Here is a 21,307-nt window from a genome sequence, read left to right as displayed (position 1 = left end):
CATTGTAAAAAACAATACATTTAAACATTTCAAGCATAAAATATTTGTCACATACATTGATTTCTAATTCAACACTGGAATGAGCTGCTGTATTGCTACCACAGGTATAAATGTTGTGTTCATATTACCATTATACAGAATAGAAATTATTAATGAAAAAAAAACAGAATGTAAAAGATAGCTTACAGTGTAATCTAAACAGTTAGCTAATTCTGTTCTGTAGTAAACACTGCATTCACTATTGGCCATGAACAGTTTAATGACGCATTCAGGTTGTTTATCAGAGAAGTGGGTGAAAGTATGCACTGATATTGATCATTAAATGGTAGGCTAGTGTCGTCTTTGAAGACAGTCACTCGAGTATAATGAACTACAGGCATATTCACCAGTCCTAAATGCTTTAGTTTTAGGGTGTAGTTCAATGGGTTCAGTTAAACTGAAACCCCATTGCTCTCAGTAACCAGACAATTCAACAAGTCACCCTGTCGGGTCCATCTTCTTTCCAGTCTGGTGCCATTTTTTTTTTTCTTTGGACATAATGCGAAGTCAAAAGAGGTGGGACATGGACTGTAAAATAAGTGGGCGGGGCGGTGTTTCAGATTGGTTGGCGTTACTGAGGCACGCCCATGGGCGGGGCTTTGGTTGTCTTGAAGCGCTGTACACCAAGACTGGTAATAGTAGGTCGCCCTCGACGCTCACGGCTGGAAGGCAGGAGTGGATCATCTCGAGGTTTCCTTATTAAAGGGAAAAAAATAAATCACGCTTTCCTTGTGCCCTTGGATGCACGCTACACCCGTTGGTCTGGATTATTTTTTTCCCCACCTTCCTGAATTTGAGTTCTTTTTAATTTACTTTAAAACCACATTAAGCATAATGGGATCCCAGGCATCAAAGGGAGGAGTGGCTGTGGAGGGGAAAGCCGCCGATGCTGACCCGGCTGCCGTCAAGACTAACGGACAGGTAATTCATCTTCATCTGCGACACACCCACATCTGACCAACAAGTGCTTCAGCGAGAGTTGCGATTTAACCATCGCTCCGAGTGCGGTGAAAAGAGTGAAGGCGGTGATTTGTAGTGAAAAAGAAGGAAATGTTAGTTTGCCATTCATGCACGCTCTTATTTATTATTTCATGTCTCGTGGCACGCTGGAAAACCTAATGATTTCATTACGCAATTTACATTGGGGCTGACCAGACACGGTTTTCTGTCTCGAGCTGAAAAATGGATGCTTTTTTAATGCTTGTTCACTATTTATTTTGGTCTTTCAAGTCTGTTTCTAGCGCTCGGAGAAGGTCGGTGTTGTTGCCATGAGATCTCCATTTAATGCCCGTGTAGGAGGATGCTGCACGTATTCACTATGCATGGGTTAACAGCAGGGGGTTGCGATCAATTTGGAAAATTTGGTTGTAATTGGTATTTGAGAATATAGTGTCATGTTTTAAAAGCATTTCCCTTTTTTCTTTATATTTATTATAGTATTCTTATATTAAAATGGATACATATATCATGTTATGTTTTGTTTATTATTTATTTATTATGATTTTTGTTTTATTCTTTACATTCTAAATTATATTATATCGGATTGTGCTTTTTTTGTGAATCTTGTGGAGTCTTAATTTGCAGACGCTCGGGCTTTAAAGTCTAGACACTCAGACGAGAGTCGACATTTGGTCAAGCTTTTGGGGTTATATGTGACAAAAACCCATTCTTATCAATGAATGTACTTATATTTCAAGTCACTTTTTTAATTCGATGTTTGTAGTTATTCCATCGTCGATGAGTAAATAGTGAATTAAGCTCAATGAAATTTTTTCGATCTCAGTCTTTTGTTCCAAAGCTGCCGTCTGTCTCGGTCGGCATTGTGTGAGTTGTGTGTGTTTCTACCGCCCTCGCTCGGCGGTGCGCGCTACTGCAAGGCGTCACCTCGAAGACATGCATTATTTACGTGACGAGTCACTGATGTGTCCGTCGACGATTCAAGGAATGCCCTGCTACATATATAGTAGACCCATAGTAAATATTGATCTATATTGGTTTGTGCTGCATTTTTAAACTGACAATTTCATTTTCCTTTCTCAGGAGAACGGCCACGTTAAGACCAATGGTGACGTCTCTGCCAAGGCAGAGGGAGATGCCGCCACCACCAACGGTTCTGCGGAGGCAGCCAAGGAATCTGAGGCTGGAGCCGGTGATGCCATCGAGCCAGCACCTGCCGCTGAGGGAGAGGCTGCCAAACCTGAGGGCGAGGCAACCAAGGAGACCCCCAAAAAGAAGAAGAAGAAGTTCTCCCTTAAGAACTCCTTCAAATTCAAGGGCATCTCGCTGAAGAAGAACAAGAAGAGCGCCGAGGTGAAGGAAGAGGCCGCCGCTGATGCCGCTCCGGTCACCGAAGAGAAGCCCGAGGAGAACGGGGCGGCCGCTGAGGAGAAGAAAGAGGAGGAGGCCAAGGCTGAGGAGACACCCGCCCCGGCAGAGACCCCCAAGGCCGAGGAACCCGCTGCCAAGGCTGAGGAACCGGCTGCCCCCAAGGAAGAGGCTGCTGCACCTGCTGCAGAGCCCACAAAACCAACAGAGGAGACCGGCTCAACACCCGCACCATCCGAACAGAAGGAGTGATTGTACTTCACAAAGGACTTTGTGAACTGTTTTTCCAAGAAAAAATATATATTTATATATATGTGTATATGTATACATATGTATATATACATGGATATATGTATATGTATATATACACATGTATGTGAAAAAAAAGACTCCTCGTGCCACTTTCTTCAAGATTAACAACAAATGACAGACTAGATTCACTAGTTCACTTCCCTGATAATGGCTCAAAGATGTGGAAGGCCGAAACCTCTTGGAAGCGGGATGTCAACACAAGAGTGAGTTGAGGATGGGATCAAGGAGGAGCATCTTTCAAGCCCACCACAGAATAGATGCAACTTTACCAATGAATTGTGCAAGATCAACATCACCACATAAAATGACTGTTAAAAAAAAGGAAATCGAAAAAGACTTGCCAACTTTCTACATTCCTATATTTTAACCCAAATTTAAGTATTTTGTGGTGTATAGAGAACCATTTTAAATATCCAGAAGGCTTTGTCTCGTTTCTTTGAAATCGCATTTTAATTTTCATCTTGGCTTTAAAAAAAAAATACAAAACAAAATAAAAACACATTTGAGCTTGCTATGTTCACATTTGAAGTTTTAAAAGAAGCAGAGTTGTTATGTGTTAAATGTGAGCCTTGATCTGCTTTTTGGTCTCTGTAAATACATTTGACCAATTTTGTTCTTTATTTTGCTAATGTTTAAAGATGTTACTGGTTTTATTGTAAAGTTGATAATGGTAAATAAATGTTGGTTACCTACAGATACGCACTTTGTGTTTGTCCTTCTTCACAGTGGCTGCTTTCCAAGGTAAAGTCCCCCAGAATTCAATGAAATTCAAGTTTATTCGTATAGTGCTTTTCACGATTCAAATCATTGCTTTACAGAAAATTAGGTTTCTAGAATATATTTAGTAGTAGCTTATCAGTGGTGATTATCTCAGTTATTGAACATATGGCACAAAATGTACAGAAAAAGCAATGGAAGATGTAATCAAACAGATAATGAACACTATTAACAACAATTATTATATGTTGCAATCCAAGTTATAGCAAAATTTGGTAGTTCTGTATGTGGTTTGGGGGTTGGCATCATCTGGGGTCCTCTGAGGGGTTGGCATCTCTCATCTCTTCTCAGGTGTTCTGGATCCAGACTGAAGCTTGGGTAAATCCTAGATACAACGGGATGTAAAACCCACGGCAGCAACAGAGAAAGAAATAGAGACATGATTAGAGTAGTTGCTGTTCCAACAAAGCAAAATACAATTTTTTTTTTACCCAAGCTAAATAATAATAATGTGCATCTGAATAGATATAACTGCAGTTCAGGTTATGAGATGCATTATTTGAATGCTTGGCCAAAGAGAGGTGTCTTTAACATAAATTCAATCAGAGAGAGTGTGTCTGAACCCTGAACGCTATCAGAAGGCTATTCCAGAGTTTGGGAGCCAAATGCAAAAAAGTTCTACCTCCTTTAGAGAACTTTGCTATCCTAGATACCAAAAGTCCAGAGTATTTTGTAAATGATAAGGAACTTAATAGTTAGTCAGTGCAGAGACTGTAAAATTGAGGTAATATGTTTAGATTTTCTTGACCTGGTAAGGACTCTAGCCAGTGCATTTTGGACTACCTGTAGCTTGTTTATTGAAGATGCAGGACAACAACCTAGAAGTGCATTACAGCAGTCCAGTCTAGAGGTCATGAATGCATGAACAAGCTTTTCTGCATCAGAAACAGGTAACATGTTTCGTAGCATGGCAATGTTTGAAAAAGATGGAAGAATGCTGTTTTTGTAACATGGGAAATATGATTTTTTTTGGACAAGTAATATCTGTCTTATCCAAATTTAATTGAAAATCATTTTTTCATCCAATCTTTTAAATTTTTTATACTCTGTTAGCTTAGATAATTTAGAAGTTTCATCTGGTCTTGTTAAAATATATAGTTGAGTATCATCAGCATAACAGTGGAAACTAATCCCGTATTTTCTATTAATATTACCAAGGGGCAACTGTATATTGAAAATAGCAGGGGACCTAGGACAGATCCATGTGGTGCTTTATACTTTACTGGTGATAAATGAGATGACTCCACGTTTAAATAAACAAAGTTGTAACGATCGGACAGGTAGGATCTAAACCAGCCTGCCCTTGAATACCTTGAATACTAATTTAGATATTACATTAGAAATTACACGATGCTGCAGATTCTACATTTGTTTTTGTATTTTTGATGCTATCTATTTTATCAGTGAATAAATTCATAAAGTAATTTCTATAAACTGTGAGGGAATATTTAGATCGGGTGGTGTCTGGTTATTTTGTTAATATAGCCACTGTGCTAAATAAAAAATTGGATTGGTTTGGTTATTTTCTATGATTTTGCGGATATTTTTGGGTACACAGAGCAGTTGAGATAAATTAGGCAGGTTATTTGTGAATCTATCTTTAGTGGTTGGAACAATAGTTCTTCCTGGATGATAACGCAGAGCCATATAGTTTATAACAGTAATACACAGCATGTACCAAACAAGGAAACAGTCAGTAACATCATCACTTTGAGGTACGAGATCTATATCATTAAGATTGATTCCATGCAATATAATTAAATCTAGAGTATGATGTTGACAATGAGTGGGCCCGGTGACATTTTGCTTGACTCCAAAAGTTTATTAGGTCATTAAACGCAAGTCCTAATACATCATTTGGATTATGTGAGTGATAAAATCTTAGACAATTAGCGTTTTAACAGTAACCAATAGGTCTGAGAGGAAATCTGCAAATTCTTTTAGGAAATCTGTCCGTACGGTCTGTACACAGTAGCCAGAGCAAGAGATACAAAAGATTTCTTTTGCATATCTGACAGTGTAACTGTAATGAAATAAACCTTGCTAATCATCGGGAAGAAGGAGGCGGGAACCGGCGGACAATCAAAATGAAACTTTAATTACAAAACAAACAAAAAACAGCGCACTAGCCCCTCACGGACGACTGGTGCGCGCAAATAAAAACCAAAACACAACTAAAAGCCCAGGCCTGGTCCTCTCTCGTCCTTCACTGTCGTCGCTCCAGTTTTATATCCTTCCATCTCCTCTGTGGGCCTCGAGACCGGTGGGTCGAACAGGTGTAGCTCATCTCCAATCACTCCACCGGCCTCGCTCCCATGTCCCTCGGCCCCGCCCCACTCGTCACATACCCCCATCGCCCCTCGCAGGCCGGGGGGTACTCCCGAGACTGCACTCTACTCCCCCCCCCCCTCCCTCCTGGGGGACCGCTCACGGGGACCTGCGGGAACCTGGGGGTAGGACAGGCGAGGCGAGAGAAAAGGAGATGGAAGGAGGAGCGACAGAGACGAGAGAGGGGAGAGAGGAGAAAAAAAAAATCCGGTTCCCAGACGCACCGCTGCTCGGCCCTCCACCAGCTGGGCGATCTCCTCCGCGGTGCCTGGCGGTGGCACTGGACGGCCCTCGGCAGACGGCACGACACTCCTCCGCCGCCCGGTGGACGGCGACGGCTCCTCCGATTTTGGGCAGCCGGCAGGAGTCCCCCGTTCCCTGCTCCTCCCCGTTCCGGCGGATGGCAGCAGGCTCCGGCCCCCTGGCGAACGGCGCAGACTCCTCCGCTCCCTCACGGACGGCAGCCGCCCCTCCCTATCGTGGGCGGCCGGTAGCGAGCTCGCCCGTACCCTGCAACTCACTCCAGTCCACCGCCTCAAGCGTCCATGGCGGCACACTCCTCGCCTGCTCGTTGGCACCGCGGATTCACCACAGCGGCGAGGGATCCCCAGCAGCGCGTCCCTCCCTCTCCCGGGCCTCGGCACCACTGTAATGAATTCAACCTTGCTAATCATCGGGAAGAAGGAGGCGGGAACCGGCGGACAATCAAAATGAAACTTTAATTACAAAACAAACACAAAACAGCTTACCAGCCCCTCACGGACGACTGGTGTGCGCAAATAAAAACCAAAACACAACTAAAAGCCCAGGCCTGGTCCTCTCTCGTCCTTCACTGTCGTCGCTCCAGTTTTATATCCTTCCATCTCCTCCGTGGGCCTCGAGACCGGTGGGTCGAACAGGTGTAGCTCATCTCCAATCACTCCACCGGCCTCGCTCCCATGTCCCTCGGCCCCGCCCCACTCGTCACAGTAACATTAAGCAGAAGTATATGGAATGAGTTAAACCTGTATCCTGTTTTCTTGGTAACATTGAGATAAGCTCATGCATATAACAGTAGCATGGTGGAGGCTAAGTTAGACCAATAAGCCTATATTCATTTGGTTTGAGCCAGGTTTCAGTCAAGCAGAGTACATCAAAACTATTATCTGTGATCATTTAATTTACAATAACTACTTTGGGTGTGGGTGATCTAATGTTTAGAAGCCCAAACTTCAAAAGTTGTTTTTGTTCATTTATTTGAGAATTGGAATACTAGTCATATGGACTGTAACATCTTGGAGATGTTGTCCGACAGGAGTTCTGCTCAGACTCTCCTGGGGTGCTGGCCATCAGCACAAAAAAGCCTAGGACGCTCCTAGAAAAGTTTTAAATTATTAACAAAGAGCAGTTTCTGTTTTTTTACACCATGACAATAACCATTTATTTAAAGCAAAAAGCCTACTGCACCTTTCATGTCCTCATCAATACTTGGGGAGTGGTCCTGACACAATGATCGTCGCTGAGGGCGTCTCGATCAGGCTCCTGAAGTCCCTCTTCAGTGTCTCCGTCTGCCGCAGCTTAGAGTTGTTAACCCCGGCATGAAGTGCGACCGCTCTGGGGCTCTTGTCGGCCTTCAGGATCGTGGGTATCTGCACAGAAACATCGAGAACATGAGCACCAGGGAAACAGTGAGTGTGCACTTTACCTTCAGCAAACCTAGCATGGACGTGCCAGACGATGGAGTCTCCGATGAGCACAGCATTGCATTCTGTCTCACAGAGGGGAGCAAAGTGGTTTTGGATGGAGATCTTGAAGACTGGAGGCGGCAGAGGGGGAGAGGTCTTCGCCCGGGGCCTGGCTTGCGTCTTCTGCTGCTGGTGCACCCAGGGTCAGTGGTGTCCCGGCGCCAGAAAGAAGGACATCTGGGAAGATTGTATCCTGGAAACGCATGGAGTAGAGGTGGTGGGAGAGTCAGCAGCATGCTGTATACTTACCCCGGTCTTATGAGCATCAGCCCAGGAGGTTTCCAGCGTGGCTCTCCACTCTCTCAGCTGAGCCTGCCTCACCTCCAGGTCACTGATCTGCTTCTCCACGGCCTCTGCCAAATGCAGCTCAAACGTGTCCTCATCTGCACTCAAGGTAGACACACACCCGCCATTAATGCATGTAGTGAGTAAAACAATGGTAATGTGTGTGAATAGAGTATTAGTAATTTGAGTGAGATTAGCGGCCACCACGCTGATGATGTTAATGGGCTAATAGTGGCTTGGGAAATCAAAATAAAACTAGTGATAACAAGGCACTTTGTTTTTGTTGTAGAATATGAGGGGATATATTCACACATTATAGAAATGAAAATGATGGTGTATAAAATTGATTTTAAGATTTAAAAAAAAGATGATGAATTAGCTTGACAGAGCTCAAACTCAAAACACAGGACAACAACAAACAGGAAGTGACATCAATTTTGTATTTATTAATATGTTTAGAACATATTAATGTTTTTGCACGTCACTCATAAGCCACTTTACCTACATTTATACATGTAAAAAGAAAAAGAAAACATCCTATTTGTACTATATGGCAGATACATGCAACAAGCCACACTGAAACCTAATCAGTAATGTGGCAGTGTTTACATACAGTTACTGTATATAATATACATTCTAATATTATAACCACTGAAATTTACTTCACTTCAAATGAAAATAACTTAATATAAAACTGGGGTACCAAAGGAAAAGCTCATTTCCGCTCAGAAATATCTAATGATATAATCAATAGTCTCTTTCTATTTTATTACATGCTTATGCTTCACATTTCATCGATTTTGCTTGAAGATTTTGCTTGTTTATTAATGATGAATTACATTGCACTTTTTCTTAAAAAAAAATAAACATAAAAAAACCTTAAGATTTTTTAGGAAGGTATGGTATGGAGGTATCTGGTGATGGACCGATTAATATACGAAAATAGGCATGTAAATTAATGAGTTAATTGCTTTACTGTGCAGTTTTTTCTTACACGTTCTTGAAAAGATAACTATTACATTTTACGCAAAAAGTGTGTGTGTGTATATATATATATATATATATATAATTTTATTTTATTTTTTTCTGTCTGTGTCTGGATGGTAAAGGCTCAAATATAAGCATATGGCTCCATCATGTGTTGAATTGAAGTCCTACAGTCACACTTGCAACATTTTCCAGTTTCACATGAGCAGCACCATTGCAAAGGTTTAGAAATATTTAATGCACATTGTCTTGGGTTTCTGTTTGTTTCATTGCATCTCTATTCCGACAAACACTTTTGTCATATGTGTGTTGAGCCAACATTACTGGATTAAAACATTTAACCCACTCTCCTTACTTTTTGGCACTTTTTTTCTTAATGAGGTTTATGCATTCATCATCTGGCAGAATTCACTCTAAAATAATTGAATTACATAAATGGAAAAATATATATCTGATAGTCTACTGATATGTCTATGTTCAAATTCAAATTAAAAAAAAAAATTAATATGATTGCTTTTAATATGATTAATGTTGCATGATATTGGTTTTATTATATTACTTTTGTTATTTTTATGTGTTTGTTATATGTGTTTATTCATCTCTTTGTGTCTGAGTAACCTTGAGAAGTGCAATATAAATAAACTTTGTTATCATTATTTAAAATTCAGTTGCTTTCAGATTATACCAAAACAATATCTTTGATAGATAACCTAAGATGTATAAATATACCTGATTTATTGTTTTTAGGCTATCTTTTATTCCCTATAAAGCAGTTATAATCTACTTATTTACTTAAAATCAAAAGCAAAGTATATTCCTACTACAGAAAAAAAAAATAAAAGAAAAAAAGTCATATCTAATCAACCTTAAGCAGTCAATTAATTATTTAACCATGTATTTCTATGTTTGGAAGGCTTTTGTCTTTTAAACACATTACAATTTACAGAATCAGTTAAATCAGCTATTTTTAGTTTTGTGATTTGGTATTGTATTCTGTTAAATAAAAAAAAAAAATCACAAATGCACTTTTGTGAAAACTTTTAGACCGTTTATACCAGGTCTGATCTGTTAACACACATGGATGGCATTTGTAATGTAATTTGTAAAAATATAAACCATATAAATACAATCCATGCTTCTGATTTTTGGGACAAAAGGACCATTTATTCAATTAGATTGTATTAGATTAATAATTATGCAAGTTACTAAAATGGTGTTTAGCTAGAAATGCTATGCCATCAAAATATCCAGTGACTTTTACCAATTATTATGTCCTGAAAAACAAAATGTAAAAACCTATTTTTTAAACTTAGTTAATAGTGATATATTGACATCCAGCTAAACAAATGAAATATTAAATATTTTCAGTGTTCAAGTGGTTTATATTGACTGTTTTCATTTAAATTCATTTAATTTAACATGTTTCATAGCTTGGCAATGTTTCTAAGATGGAAGGATAAATAAAAAATAATAGTAATAAAGTTTAATTTATTCATTAAAATGTTCAATTGTTATTAATTAATTATGATCTTTTCATCAAACCATAAAACCACTGCTGTTCTTTTATTTACCCCAGTTTGGGAAACCCTGGAGAAAACGTATATGACTTGTATATATATATATATATATATATATATATATATATATACAATATATATATATACACACACACACAAAACACACACACACACACATATTATTTCTCTCTTTTATAACAATAATCCTATTCCAATCTATAAACAAGTAAGGTCAAAAATAATATAGCCTGAAGTAATCCAAAAGTAGAGTCTAGATTACATCTGTGACTATAGTTTTCATCACGTAATCAGTAACAGCACAGAGCAGAGCAGAGCACTGCTGGCAGTGGGAGATCTATCAGTTATTATCATTGTTGAGGAAAAAGACTTTGAGGAGGCAACTTACATTCGTAATTTCTGTTTATGAGTTAATGACAAGGTAATAAAAATCAGAAGTAACCTATCAGAAGTGTTTGTTTTTTCGTGATTGTTTTATTCTCGGTCTATACGTATATTGGCGGACGTTAAAACAGCTGTGAAGTAAATAGAACTAAACCTAAATACTTGATTACAATGATTGGCGGAGACGCGCAGTAGCAACGCCCTCTTTGATGGAATCTGAACTGTGATTGGCTGAAAGCTCACCGAGACAAGTTGCTATTGAACTTCCTCAGTGCGCCGAAAGCCTGACAGGCGCAGGCTGTAATTGGAGGGTAAAATGGCGCTGAGTTCTCAAGGAACAAAGAAGAAAGTTTGCTATTATTATGACGGTAAGAATGGTGTTTTTACTGGCGTTATATCGAGCTGTTATTACCAGAGAAATGTAACGCAGGGTCTGCTTTGGATAAATTCCGCATCACGCTTAAGTTCCTGAGTGCAGCCTAATTGTTAGCCGCACGGCGCTAATGCTAGTGTTAGCTTAGCGTGCTAGCACCTCTTCATCCTGTTGTTCTTCTTATTCACGGTTAGCATCAAGAACACAGCATGGAGTTAACACCAGCACAATTTACACACTTTTATATATATAATTTTTTTTTGCAAGTGCAGTATATCTGCGTACACTTAACCGCGAGTGTTCTTTATTTCCCACATATAACATATATAAAATTAGCTTCACATTATGGACCGTAAGAGTTGGTATGAATTGAGCTCGCGCTGTTGTTCATGTGTTCAGTGTTAGCAGCAGTAACTCATCACTCCGAGCGTGTCTGAATGATGCTCTGCTTCATAGCGCGGGCTGTTTTGTCGTTCCCCCCTGCTTTTTGCACGTATCTTCCTTTATAATCACGTATGAACAGAATGTTGTGGATATTAATGATCAGTTTGAACCATGCAGCTGGCTTCGTGTCTAACTCCAGGCCTGTTGCAAAAATTGATTGATCCGTAAACTAAGCAACAATTCAGATTTTTTTTTACAGCATAGTTTTATAAAGTTTTTATAGTTCATCTTGAAGTGTCTCTAGTAATATTGTTAAATTTTATATATTTTTATTTATTTATTAATAATGATTGTTTTCCTTCTTTCCCAGGGGATGTTGGGAATTACTACTATGGCCAGGGTCATCCCATGAAGCCCCACAGAATCCGCATGACCCACAACCTCCTGCTCAACTATGGGCTGTATAGGAAAATGGAAATTTATGTAAGGGAAATTAATCATGGTTTTGCATTATTTGTTTATTCAGCTAAGCCAATTTCTTCACTTGTTTGCGTGTTTAGCGGCCTCATAAAGCCAATGCTGAAGAAATGACCAAGTATCACAGTGACGATTACATCAAGTTCCTCTTTTCCATCCGCCCAGACAACATGTCTGAGTACAGCAAGCAGATGCAGAGATGTAAGTTGATGATTTTTTTTATATAAATCAATATGTTTAAATATGAGGTCTTAAAAAAAAAAAAAAAAAAAAAAAAAAGGGAGTGCAGTAAAATTGATTTGCGATGCAGGTTGCTTTACTTTGGACTGTGAGCATGTTTTATTGTCTGTGCAGTTAACGTAGGGGAGGATTGTCCTGTCTTTGACGGCTTATTTGAGTTCTGTCAGCTTTCAACTGGTGGATCTGTTGGTAAGTGTATTTAATGAAGTTTACAGAATCTTTTTATGGTTTGTACAGTTAAATGTTTTTTTTTCTAATTGTATATGCTAATAATTTTCAGCTGGAGCTGTGAAACTCAACAAACAGCAGACAGACATTGCCATTAACTGGGCAGGAGGCCTTCATCATGCCAAGAAATCTGAGGCGTCTGGTTTCTGCTATGTCAATGACATCGTTCTCGCCATTCTGGAGCTGCTCAAGTATGCCCTTTAACTAAAAACTGAAACATACACTACAGATAGCAATACTTTTATTCATTTGTTGTTATTTATACACACAATAACCAGTCAAAAGTCTGGTTATTGTTTTTGAAATTAATCTCTTATGCTCACCAGTGCTACATTTAAAGGGAAGTCGTGGCCTAATGGTTAGAGAGTCGGACTCGCAATCGAAGGGTTGTGAGTTCGAGTCTCGGGCCGGCAGGAATTGTGGGTGGGGGGAGTGCATGTACAGTGCTCTCTCCAGCCTCAATACCACGACTGAGGTGCCCTTGAGCAAGGCATCGAACCCCCAACTGCTCCCCGGGCGCCGCAGCATAAATGGCTGCCCACTGCTCCGGGTGTGTGCTCACAGTGTGTGTGTGTGTGTTCACTGCTCTGTCTGTGTGCATTTCGGATGGGTTAAATGCAGAGCACGAATTCTGAGTATGGGTCACTATACTTGGCTGAATGTCATGTCACTTTCACTTTCATTTTATTTATTTAATCAAAAATACAGTGAAACCGGAATATTCAAATGTAATTTTATTTTTTGATGCAAAGCTGAAAACAGTTTTCGCTGCTTTTATTCATTCCAAGTTTTCTGAATGTAGTGTCAAGGTTTCCACAAAATATTAAGCAGCATAATCATTATTCAATATTAATAGGAAGTGTTTCATTATAAAAATCTTTACAACCTAGTAATTATTGAAGCTTTTTACCGGGAATGTCTATTAAAGAAACATTTGGGATTACTTTAGAACAAAAAACATTTTAACCGAAGGCCTCAAATCTTTTTAGGTACCATCAAAGAGTGCTTTACATCGACATTGACATCCATCACGGCGATGGAGTGGAGGAAGCTTTCTACACAACAGACCGTGTCATGACCGTGTCCTTCCACAAGTATGGAGAGTATTTCCCTGGCACTGGAGACCTCCGAGTAAGTACTTGCAAGTTAAATAAATACTTTTTTGGTGAAAAGGGAGGTTGAAGTTTTTGTTTTTTGCAGGATATTGGTGCAGGGAAGGGAAAGTACTATGCAGTGAACTACCCGCTCAGAGATGGTATTGATGATGAGTCATATGAAGCCATATTCAAACCTGTAAGTCTGTAAACTTAGCCATGTGTAAAAAAAAAAAAAAAAAAAGTCAAAATTGCAGTGATATTTGAGTCTTGAAAATCTCCTGTTTCTGAATGTCCTGCAGATCATGGCCAAAGTGATGGAGATGTACCAGCCCAGTGCTGTGGTGCTCCAGTGTGGTGCTGACTCTCTGTCTGGAGACCGATTGGGCTGCTTTAACCTCACCATCAAAGGTATCACACACAAACCACACGAGCATTTCCAAAGTGAGTGGGATTTGTGTCTAACCAAACCCTTGTGTGTTCCTCAGGTCATGCTAAGTGTGTGGAGTACATAAAGAGCTTTAACCTGCCCCTGCTCATGCTGGGAGGTGGAGGCTACACCATCAGGAACGTGGCCCGCTGCTGGACCTATGAGACGGCTGTAGCGCTGGACAGCACCATTCCCAATGGTGAGACACTCTGATTGTGTTAGATTATCACATGTTTTGTTCTCTCCGTGGTGAACACCATTTAACTTGTTTCGTTCCATCAGAGCTCCCGTACAATGACTACTTTGAGTATTTTGGACCTGATTTCAAGCTTCACATCAGCCCCTCCAACATGACCAATCAGAATACAAATGACTATCTGGAAAAGATCAAGTAAGTGGGATGAAGGGCCAAACGTTTCATTCAGAATAACGAGAAACCATGTATGAATGTAAATTGCACTAGGTTTGTAAATATTGGATTTTATATTGCAAAACAAAAGCGACCAATTTTTGCAAGGTATACATTGAAATGGTTTATTTGTCTCCTCTTAAGTAATTTGTATGTCTCCTCCCTCTTTTTTGTTATATTCAGGCAGCGTCTGTTTGAGAATCTGCGGATGTTGCCTCATGCCCCAGGGGTTCAGATGCAGGCGATCCCAGAGGATGCTGTTCAGGAAGACAGCGGAGATGAAGAGGAAGACCCTGACAAACGCATCTCCAGTGAGTGCCACCTTTATTCACTTGTTGGCAGCTTTTTCTTTAATTGCATACTCCCAAACATTGAAACACCTTGACTTGTCATTGTGGACCCTTTTGATGCTTACTGATACTGACACATATAAGTTTAGTTTGAGATCTGAGTTCTGCAGAGCGTGACAGGTGTTTTTCTCATCTATAGTCCGTGCCCATGACAAGCGGATAGCCTGTGACGAGGAGTTCTCGGACTCTGAGGACGAAGGACAGGGCGGCCGGAGAAATGCAGCCAGTTACAAAAAGCCTAAGCGAGTGAAGACTGAAGAAGAGAAGGATGGAGAAGAGAAGAAAGGTGAGCCAACAGGTACAGACCGTTTCTTTCACTTCAGTAAGAACAACAGTTGAACTTCTGAAAATGCATTGGGCTGATTGTTCACAAATTGTATAAAAGCACTGTATTCTAGTTAAGAGACGTGAGATTGACACGCTGTCCCTCTCATTCAATAGCAGATGTTAAAGAAGAGGAGAAAGCTTCAGAGGAAAAAATGGACACAAAGGGGTAAGTTATGTCACATCATGGATTATGAAATATGTGCTCAGGTTTTCTGGCTGTATAAACCTCATTGTAAATTGCAGTTGTTACTTTATTAATTTAATAAGTTTTTTTTTTTCCATCAGAGAATTACATTTATCAAAAGTTATTGTAAAAACTGTATAATGTTACGTATCTTCAAATAAATGTTGTTCTTTAGAACTTATTCAAAGCATTTTCTAAAAAAAAAAAATCATGGTTTCCACAAATATTGAACTGCACAACTGCTTTTCATATTGATAACTCTTTCTTGAGCTGCAAATCAGCACTGAAGACTGTTGTAATGATGCTAAAAAAGTTTTGCCATCACAGGAATACATTATTTTAAAATATATTAAAATGTGTGTGTGTATATATATAAATGTAAATTTATGCATTTAGCAGACGCTTTTGTCCAAAAGCGACCAAAGCGTGCATTCAGGCTAACTTTTTTTACCTAACATGTGCTCCCTGGGAATCAAACCTACAACCTTTTGTGCTACTTATGCAATTCTCTACCACTGAGAGAGGCACACACACAAAATACTGTTTTTACTCTGTTCAAATAAATGTAGCTTGAGCATGAGACTTTCAAAACACCAAATCTCACCAACACCAAAGTTCTTAACCGTACTGTATATCGCAGTTTTTCTAGTTTTTAATATTTGCATAGAATTTATCCCATATTTTCTTGAATGTTCGTAACACTCCAACTATATGTATATTTTTTTTATTTACAGGCCAAAAGAAGAATTAAAACCAGTCTGAGGAAAGGACATGTGTTCCTCACGGATGCATGAACTTCTTGTCACACTCTCATCTTGTCAAACGTCAAACCTACATTCACATGCTAGATGTTAGCTCTAGTCCTGAGCTAAGGACTGTAAATTATTTTGTAAAACTCGTTTTACTATTTGTAATCTAATGAAGCGGTATAAAAGTTTTTACATTTACAAGTGTGAAATGACAATTTATTTGACTTTTTTTATTTTTTTGAAACCATGTTTATTTGCCTCCCACCTTTTAATCCTTATGTTACTGTATACCAACGTTAGTACCTGAAACAGGACCAGAGATAGCACATATCTTTTCTCTCCCATCATGGGAAGCTCTCCCCTTGGATTTGTTTTTAATCATGCATTGACACACTTATTGGCCGCTCCTATTTGGTTTTCTCTGCGGATGCTGTTTGTGTATGGTATCCTTTACCTCGTTTTTAAGCGTTAAATGTTTGTTTTTATTAAGATGTCTGTCTTGATGGCTCTGTATTGAACTTTCCCCTGGCTGGTGGGGCATGTCAAAGACTTGCTGTATTGCTGTTAGATTCAGATTCTTTTCTGTTGTGGTTACGCTAGCACGTCAGTCACACGGCTGACCAGATATAGCCGTTTGGAGTTCAGTGGTTATGAAATGTCCTTATTATAACAATGACTTTGATAAATAAAAAAGAAATAAAATTGTTACATTTTGTGGGTTTCATTAATCTTGCACAAACACAATTTCTTCATGTTCACAGATTGTCTAGCAGTAACTGTATAGTATGTGTGATTATCACTGGTCGAATTAGGTTTTATATTTGGAAGTGAAACACTGGTAACACTTTACAGTCTATAGTTTGTTTACACAGGTATAACAGCATTTGAACTTCTACTGTCCCAAAATATTTGGATTTAGTGTACTAGCAATGAACCATGAATCACCTGTTGATCGTGCCATATGCCGTAGTCCTGCTGCAAGAAGGCAGTGTCTGTAATGTTAGATACCTAAGACAGTGCTACAGGGAGATGACGGTTCATGCTTGCAGTGGTAACCCCAAATGTAACCATGTGCCCCAAAAGAAGTTTGAGAACATGCAAGTATCTTGGTGAAAGAGTGAAGGAACATCTCTCACTGCAAAAATTATCAAATCTGCTGCAGCCCATAAGGTGATGTGTGTGTGTGTGTGTATATATATATATATATATATATAACCTCTAAAATAAATTCAGGTGAGATAATGACCACGTTTTCACTGTAAAATGAAATATCCCTTAAATGTAATGTATAATGAACAATATCAAAACCTAGATTAATTGTAGGAAAAAAAAAACTTGTATTAGTTAAACCAAGCATATGCATTTTAGTATTTCTATAGTATCGGCACCAAAGTGTGAAAAGACAAGCAGTAACACAAACAGGCCTCTTAATCTCAAACCCAGTTTATTCATAATGTTCCATTCATTACTTATCAGTTTAAATGCAATATTTGTATGTAGATCATTGTATAACACAACCTCCATGTTCAGCCTTGTGAAGTGGATCAGGTTTTACTATGGTGTTCAGATGGTGATCTGTCCTGGATGTTCTGGTTATTACGCCTCGAGCTCAAAATCAAAATACTGGGGATCAAAGTAATGAATTCTGGTGTAACCATCCTCTCCTCCACTGCTGTAACTGTGGGTGCAAAAGAGTGTGAGGGATGCTTGATTCAATTATGAAGGACAGATATTGAAAGCAAGATTTACATGACTGTTAAATCAAAGTAAATGCTCTAAGATAACAAATGAAGTAACTAACCTTTTTCCATCTGGATGGAAGGCCACGCAGTTAATGGGGCCGAAGTGTCCTTTCACACGGCCAAACTCCTCTTCATAAGCTGCATGGAAGAACCTAGAAGAGTGTGACAATTCCAGATAAGGATTCATTTTCCTTCAAATCAATGCATTTTCATGATTTATGATAAATTGCCATTACTTTACCAGGCCTGCGAATGACATTTCCCATGCATGCGTGAATCACAGCTAAACGCACTAACCTGGCCTCGAATTTACCGATCCTTGTAGAGGTGGTTGTGACTTCCATGGCCTCCTGACCACCTCCCATCACCACCTGAGCAACACAGTTTGCTTGAAGTTACACAAATGAACTGAAGTTCAGCATGGGAGACACTACAGTAGATTTCAAAGACGTACATGGTCCATGATGGGCGAGATAGCGGCGGAGTTAACAGGTCGCTCGGTCTTGAAGGTTTTGATGTGTTCGAGGCTTGTGGAGTCGAACATCTGCACAATGAATGAAAGGCTATGTGAGTCAGACTAACCCAACATCACTCCTGACACAGTTTACCATTCGCTTTTCAACAAACCTTGGCTGTACAGTCCTTGGAGGCACTGATGAGCATGGTGAGATCCACAGACGACTGGATGTCATTGATCTGTTTGGTGTGCTCCTTTGCGGTCTTCAAAATCTCCCCTGACTGAAGAATCACATATTAGACAACCAACATCTCTCTAAGATTTCTAATGTTTTTGAAGACTGCATTTATTTTATTGAAAATACAGTAAAAACAGACATATTCACGGTTTTCCTTTTTTTGGTCAATTTTTTTAAATGACCCCCAAATTGTGAATGGTAAAGCGAGAGAAACAAAAGGCACAAACCTTAGCACTGAACTGGTTAATTTCTCCATTCTCATGTCCGGCAATCACAAACTCTCCCAGCGGACCCCACACAGCGCTGGTGATCTTTGACTCATTGCAGGGCACAGACAGATACGGCTGGTTGTCCTCTGTGGGAAAGAAACTATATTAAATATCTTTGCCAGGAATGCATCACCAATGTTGCTTTAATCACCAGTGGTCAAATACTAACCGATCTGTTGGGGGTCTCGCAGGTCAAAATAGTTGAGAAAGCACTGGTAGCCCATCTGCTTGTCTGTGGAGAACATAATGATGTTCCCACTGAAGTCAAAGCCACACGTCCTCACCGCCGAGTTTGTCTCCAGCAGAGCCAGCTGCTTTCCTGAACAAGTCAACACACAACCTCATTCATCCAAGAAGACTAAAGGTGTGTGTGACAAATTTAGATTTCTTTAAAATTGTAATAAATCTATCCATCTGTCATGTGTCAAGAAAGGAACAGAGAGGTGCGCGTGTATTTGATATTGTACTAAACTGCCAACCTGTCTCGCAGTCCCAGAGCCTGCAGCTGTTATCAGCAGATCCCGTCAATACGTTCTTGGTGTCCCCTTCGAAACGTGTCAAGAACAACTTTTCCAGAAACAAATGAGTGCATGTGAAAAATCCACCTTTATCCAAATTAATTTAGTTAACACACACATGAATGAGATTTAGTATCGCTCAAACAGTCCAGAAGATCTTTTAGGAAGGATACAGTCGACATCCACACACCAGACGGCCCCTGTGTGTCCATTGTAAGTGCCGAGCCTTTCTCCATTGACCGAGTACCACACATTTGCAATCTGGGATGACAATATACATGAGAAACATAACACAACCAGACTGGGATTACACATTTTTTAGTAGTTTATTACTTACTGGATCCTTGGCTACTGAGAACAAGAGATCTCCTTCTCTGTTGTATTTTATCTGGGTGATGGACCTCTCGTGGCCCTGGAGCAGAATCGGTCTCTGTGCAAAACATGAAGCACGAGCGCGTTAACGTTCATTTATTATACAGTCTCAGTCACTGTAGTTACACAAGATTGTATGCACTGCTGTACGTATTCTTGTTTCCCTCGTATTGTCACAATGCAGTCACTGATGAAATTTTACAATCATATAAAGGATCTAACGTAACATTTCGCCAAATTTTAAACTTAGCATCTGTTAGCTACTAAAAACAGGCGGTCAACAGACTTCCGGTGTGTATGCAATTCCTTTAATAGCTCAGAAACTACATATATCTAGGCTTACCATTATCTCCGGTTTTGTATCGACAGAATATAACAGAAATTATATTTAAATCTGCCGTAGGAAAACAACAGCGCGCCGTACGCGTGCTCAACTGCTCCCGGTTATAAACGGAAAAGACGGAGTTCACTTCCGGTACAGACAAAAACAGGTCCCCGCAGAACGATAGACAATTCGAACGGTCCGGTCTTAAATAACAACAAAAGAATACGGTACATTTACTGTCTTTAGTTACACAACTGAATTCAGCATGTCAGTTTTATTAGAATGGCCGGTAAATGAAAGGTTTATTGTTTTCTTCTTATTATTATGTCTCTCGAATATCGAAAGCTGTTAAATCGAGTTGAAACATTGAGCTTTACTATTAATAAATAAATAAATTTATTAACACACACACACACACACACACACACACACACACACACACACACACACACACACACACACACATATTTATATATATATATATATATATATATATATATATACTATTAATTTAATACTTAAATTTACACAGTATAAACGTTTATTTTTACTTAATATGTTCGAGAACGAGAAACATTCAAATGTAAAGGATAAATAGAAAGAGATGAACAACATTATAATATGAAACTGCCAGAGCACAGTAACAAAATAAAAAGTAAAAAAAAATTTGGAGCGTCACTTTATACAATATCATACCCGTTTACAATACGAGTTTGAATAGCTTTTTTTGCTTGTGCAATTACATGAGAAAAGTTTGGTTTAGAGCCTGGCCACTTCATTTTATGAATATGAAACTTCACCATTAAAATTCACTGTTGTATGAAATATGCTTTCTCTTTGTCAAATCCATGATCACTGAAGTATATTAGGCTATTACATAAAATTCACTCCGCTGCAAAGAAATGTCCAATATTAATTGGATTAAGATTTATATTATCTTAAAAAAAAAAACTCCACATCAATCTAAAATATTTTTGTATGTATACAATGAAAAAAATTCATTGTAAGAAAAGAAATTCATTTCTTTACAGAAATTACAACAGTAATCCATTTCTAATTTAAAGTGTTCCAGCGCGTTTAACTTGATATATTCTATGTTTTAATCTAAAAGAAACCTCTTTTATTTTATTATTAATATAGAATTTGTCTACTGTTCACCAAGCTTTACACCAATTCACATCTCCAAATACAGAAGCCCAGGAAAAGCGTTTTTAGAGGATAAACAATGTTATTAAGTATATTCCTGATATAGCTACAACCCGAATTCCGGAAAAGTTGGGACGTTTTTTAAATTTTAATAAAATGAAAACTAAAAGACTTTCAAATCACATGAGCCAATATTTTATTCACAATAGAACATAGATAACATAGCAAATGTTTAAACTGAGAAAGTTTACAATTTTATGCACAAAATGAGCTCATTTCAATTTTGATTTCTGCTACAG

The 21,307-nt window shown here is 39.0% G+C and overlaps 3 protein-coding genes across 6 annotated transcripts; 2 read left to right on the top strand and 1 right to left on the bottom strand.

Moving 5' to 3' along the window:
* The first annotated feature begins 666 nt into the window (after positions 1-666).
* LOC132104403 (MARCKS-related protein 1-B) lies at positions 667-3,374 on the top strand. The gene is made up of 2 exons (XM_059509850.1): positions 667-960; positions 2,080-3,374. The coding sequence occupies exons 1-2, from the start codon at positions 781-783 to the stop codon at positions 2,614-2,616; spliced, it is 717 nt and encodes a 238-aa protein (XP_059365833.1). The 5' UTR covers positions 667-780; the 3' UTR covers positions 2,617-3,374.
* A 7,531-nt stretch (positions 3,375-10,905) lies between these two features.
* Positions 10,906-16,142, top strand: LOC132104402 (probable histone deacetylase 1-B). 4 transcript variants are annotated; one of them, XM_059509849.1, is made up of 14 exons: positions 10,906-11,064; positions 11,824-11,936; positions 12,014-12,131; positions 12,285-12,359; positions 12,451-12,589; positions 13,388-13,529; positions 13,599-13,691; positions 13,795-13,903; positions 13,981-14,121; positions 14,205-14,313; positions 14,515-14,642; positions 14,821-14,967; positions 15,126-15,174; positions 15,927-16,142. In XM_059509849.1, exons 1-14 carry the CDS (start codon positions 11,013-11,015, stop codon positions 15,952-15,954), a joined length of 1,443 nt encoding a protein of 480 aa, XP_059365832.1. In that variant the 5' UTR covers positions 10,906-11,012; the 3' UTR covers positions 15,955-16,142. The 4 variants fall into 4 exon arrangements, with proteins under 4 accessions (XP_059365832.1, XP_059365831.1, XP_059365830.1 ...); XM_059509848.1 differs by having other exon boundaries at positions 15,123-15,174; XM_059509847.1 differs by having other exon boundaries at positions 14,821-14,979.
* Positions 16,143-17,368: 1,226 nt separating this feature from the next.
* Positions 17,369-20,040, bottom strand: eif3i (eukaryotic translation initiation factor 3, subunit I). Its single transcript, XM_059510300.1, has 11 exons — positions 19,881-20,040; positions 19,503-19,595; positions 19,339-19,426; positions 19,127-19,192; positions 18,817-18,966; positions 18,606-18,733; positions 18,311-18,421; positions 18,138-18,227; positions 17,981-18,054; positions 17,743-17,835; positions 17,369-17,619 (listed from the first exon to the last, which is right to left on the bottom strand). Exons 1-11 carry the CDS (start codon positions 19,881-19,883, stop codon positions 17,538-17,540), a joined length of 978 nt encoding a protein of 325 aa, XP_059366283.1. The 5' UTR covers positions 19,884-20,040; the 3' UTR covers positions 17,369-17,537.
* Positions 20,041-21,307: the final 1,267 nt, after the last annotated feature.

This window comes from Carassius carassius, chromosome 25 (genome assembly GCF_963082965.1).
Source record: "Carassius carassius chromosome 25, fCarCar2.1, whole genome shotgun sequence".
Classification (NCBI taxonomy): Eukaryota; Metazoa; Chordata; class Actinopteri; order Cypriniformes; family Cyprinidae; genus Carassius; species Carassius carassius.
Note: the sequence above shows the minus strand (reverse complement) of the source record. Positions and strands in the feature narration are given on the sequence as shown.

Excerpts from the sequence above, each read along its gene's own strand:
- LOC132104403 (XM_059509850.1), top strand. The coding sequence starts at position 781 with ATGCACGCTACACCCGTTGGTCTGGATTATTTTTTTCCCCACCTTCCT. Across the intron at positions 961-2,079 it reads CCGTCAAGACTAACGGACAG|GAGAACGGCCACGTTAAGAC; the intron begins GTAATTCATCTT and ends TTCCTTTCTCAG.
- LOC132104402 (XM_059509846.1), top strand. The coding sequence starts at position 11,013 with ATGGCGCTGAGTTCTCAAGGAACAAAGAAGAAAGTTTGCTATTATTAT. Across the intron at positions 12,132-12,284 it reads CAGCAAGCAGATGCAGAGAT|TTAACGTAGGGGAGGATTGT; the intron begins GTAAGTTGATGA and ends TTGTCTGTGCAG. Across the intron at positions 14,122-14,204 it reads GGACAGCACCATTCCCAATG|AGCTCCCGTACAATGACTAC; the intron begins GTGAGACACTCT and ends TCGTTCCATCAG.
- eif3i (XM_059510300.1), bottom strand. Across the intron at positions 18,734-18,816 it reads GCGAGACCCCCAACAGATCG|AGGACAACCAGCCGTATCTG; the intron begins GTTAGTATTTGA and ends TCTTTCCCACAG. Across the intron at positions 18,422-18,605 it reads TTAACCAGTTCAGTGCTAAG|TCAGGGGAGATTTTGAAGAC; the intron begins GTTTGTGCCTTT and ends GTGATTCTTCAG.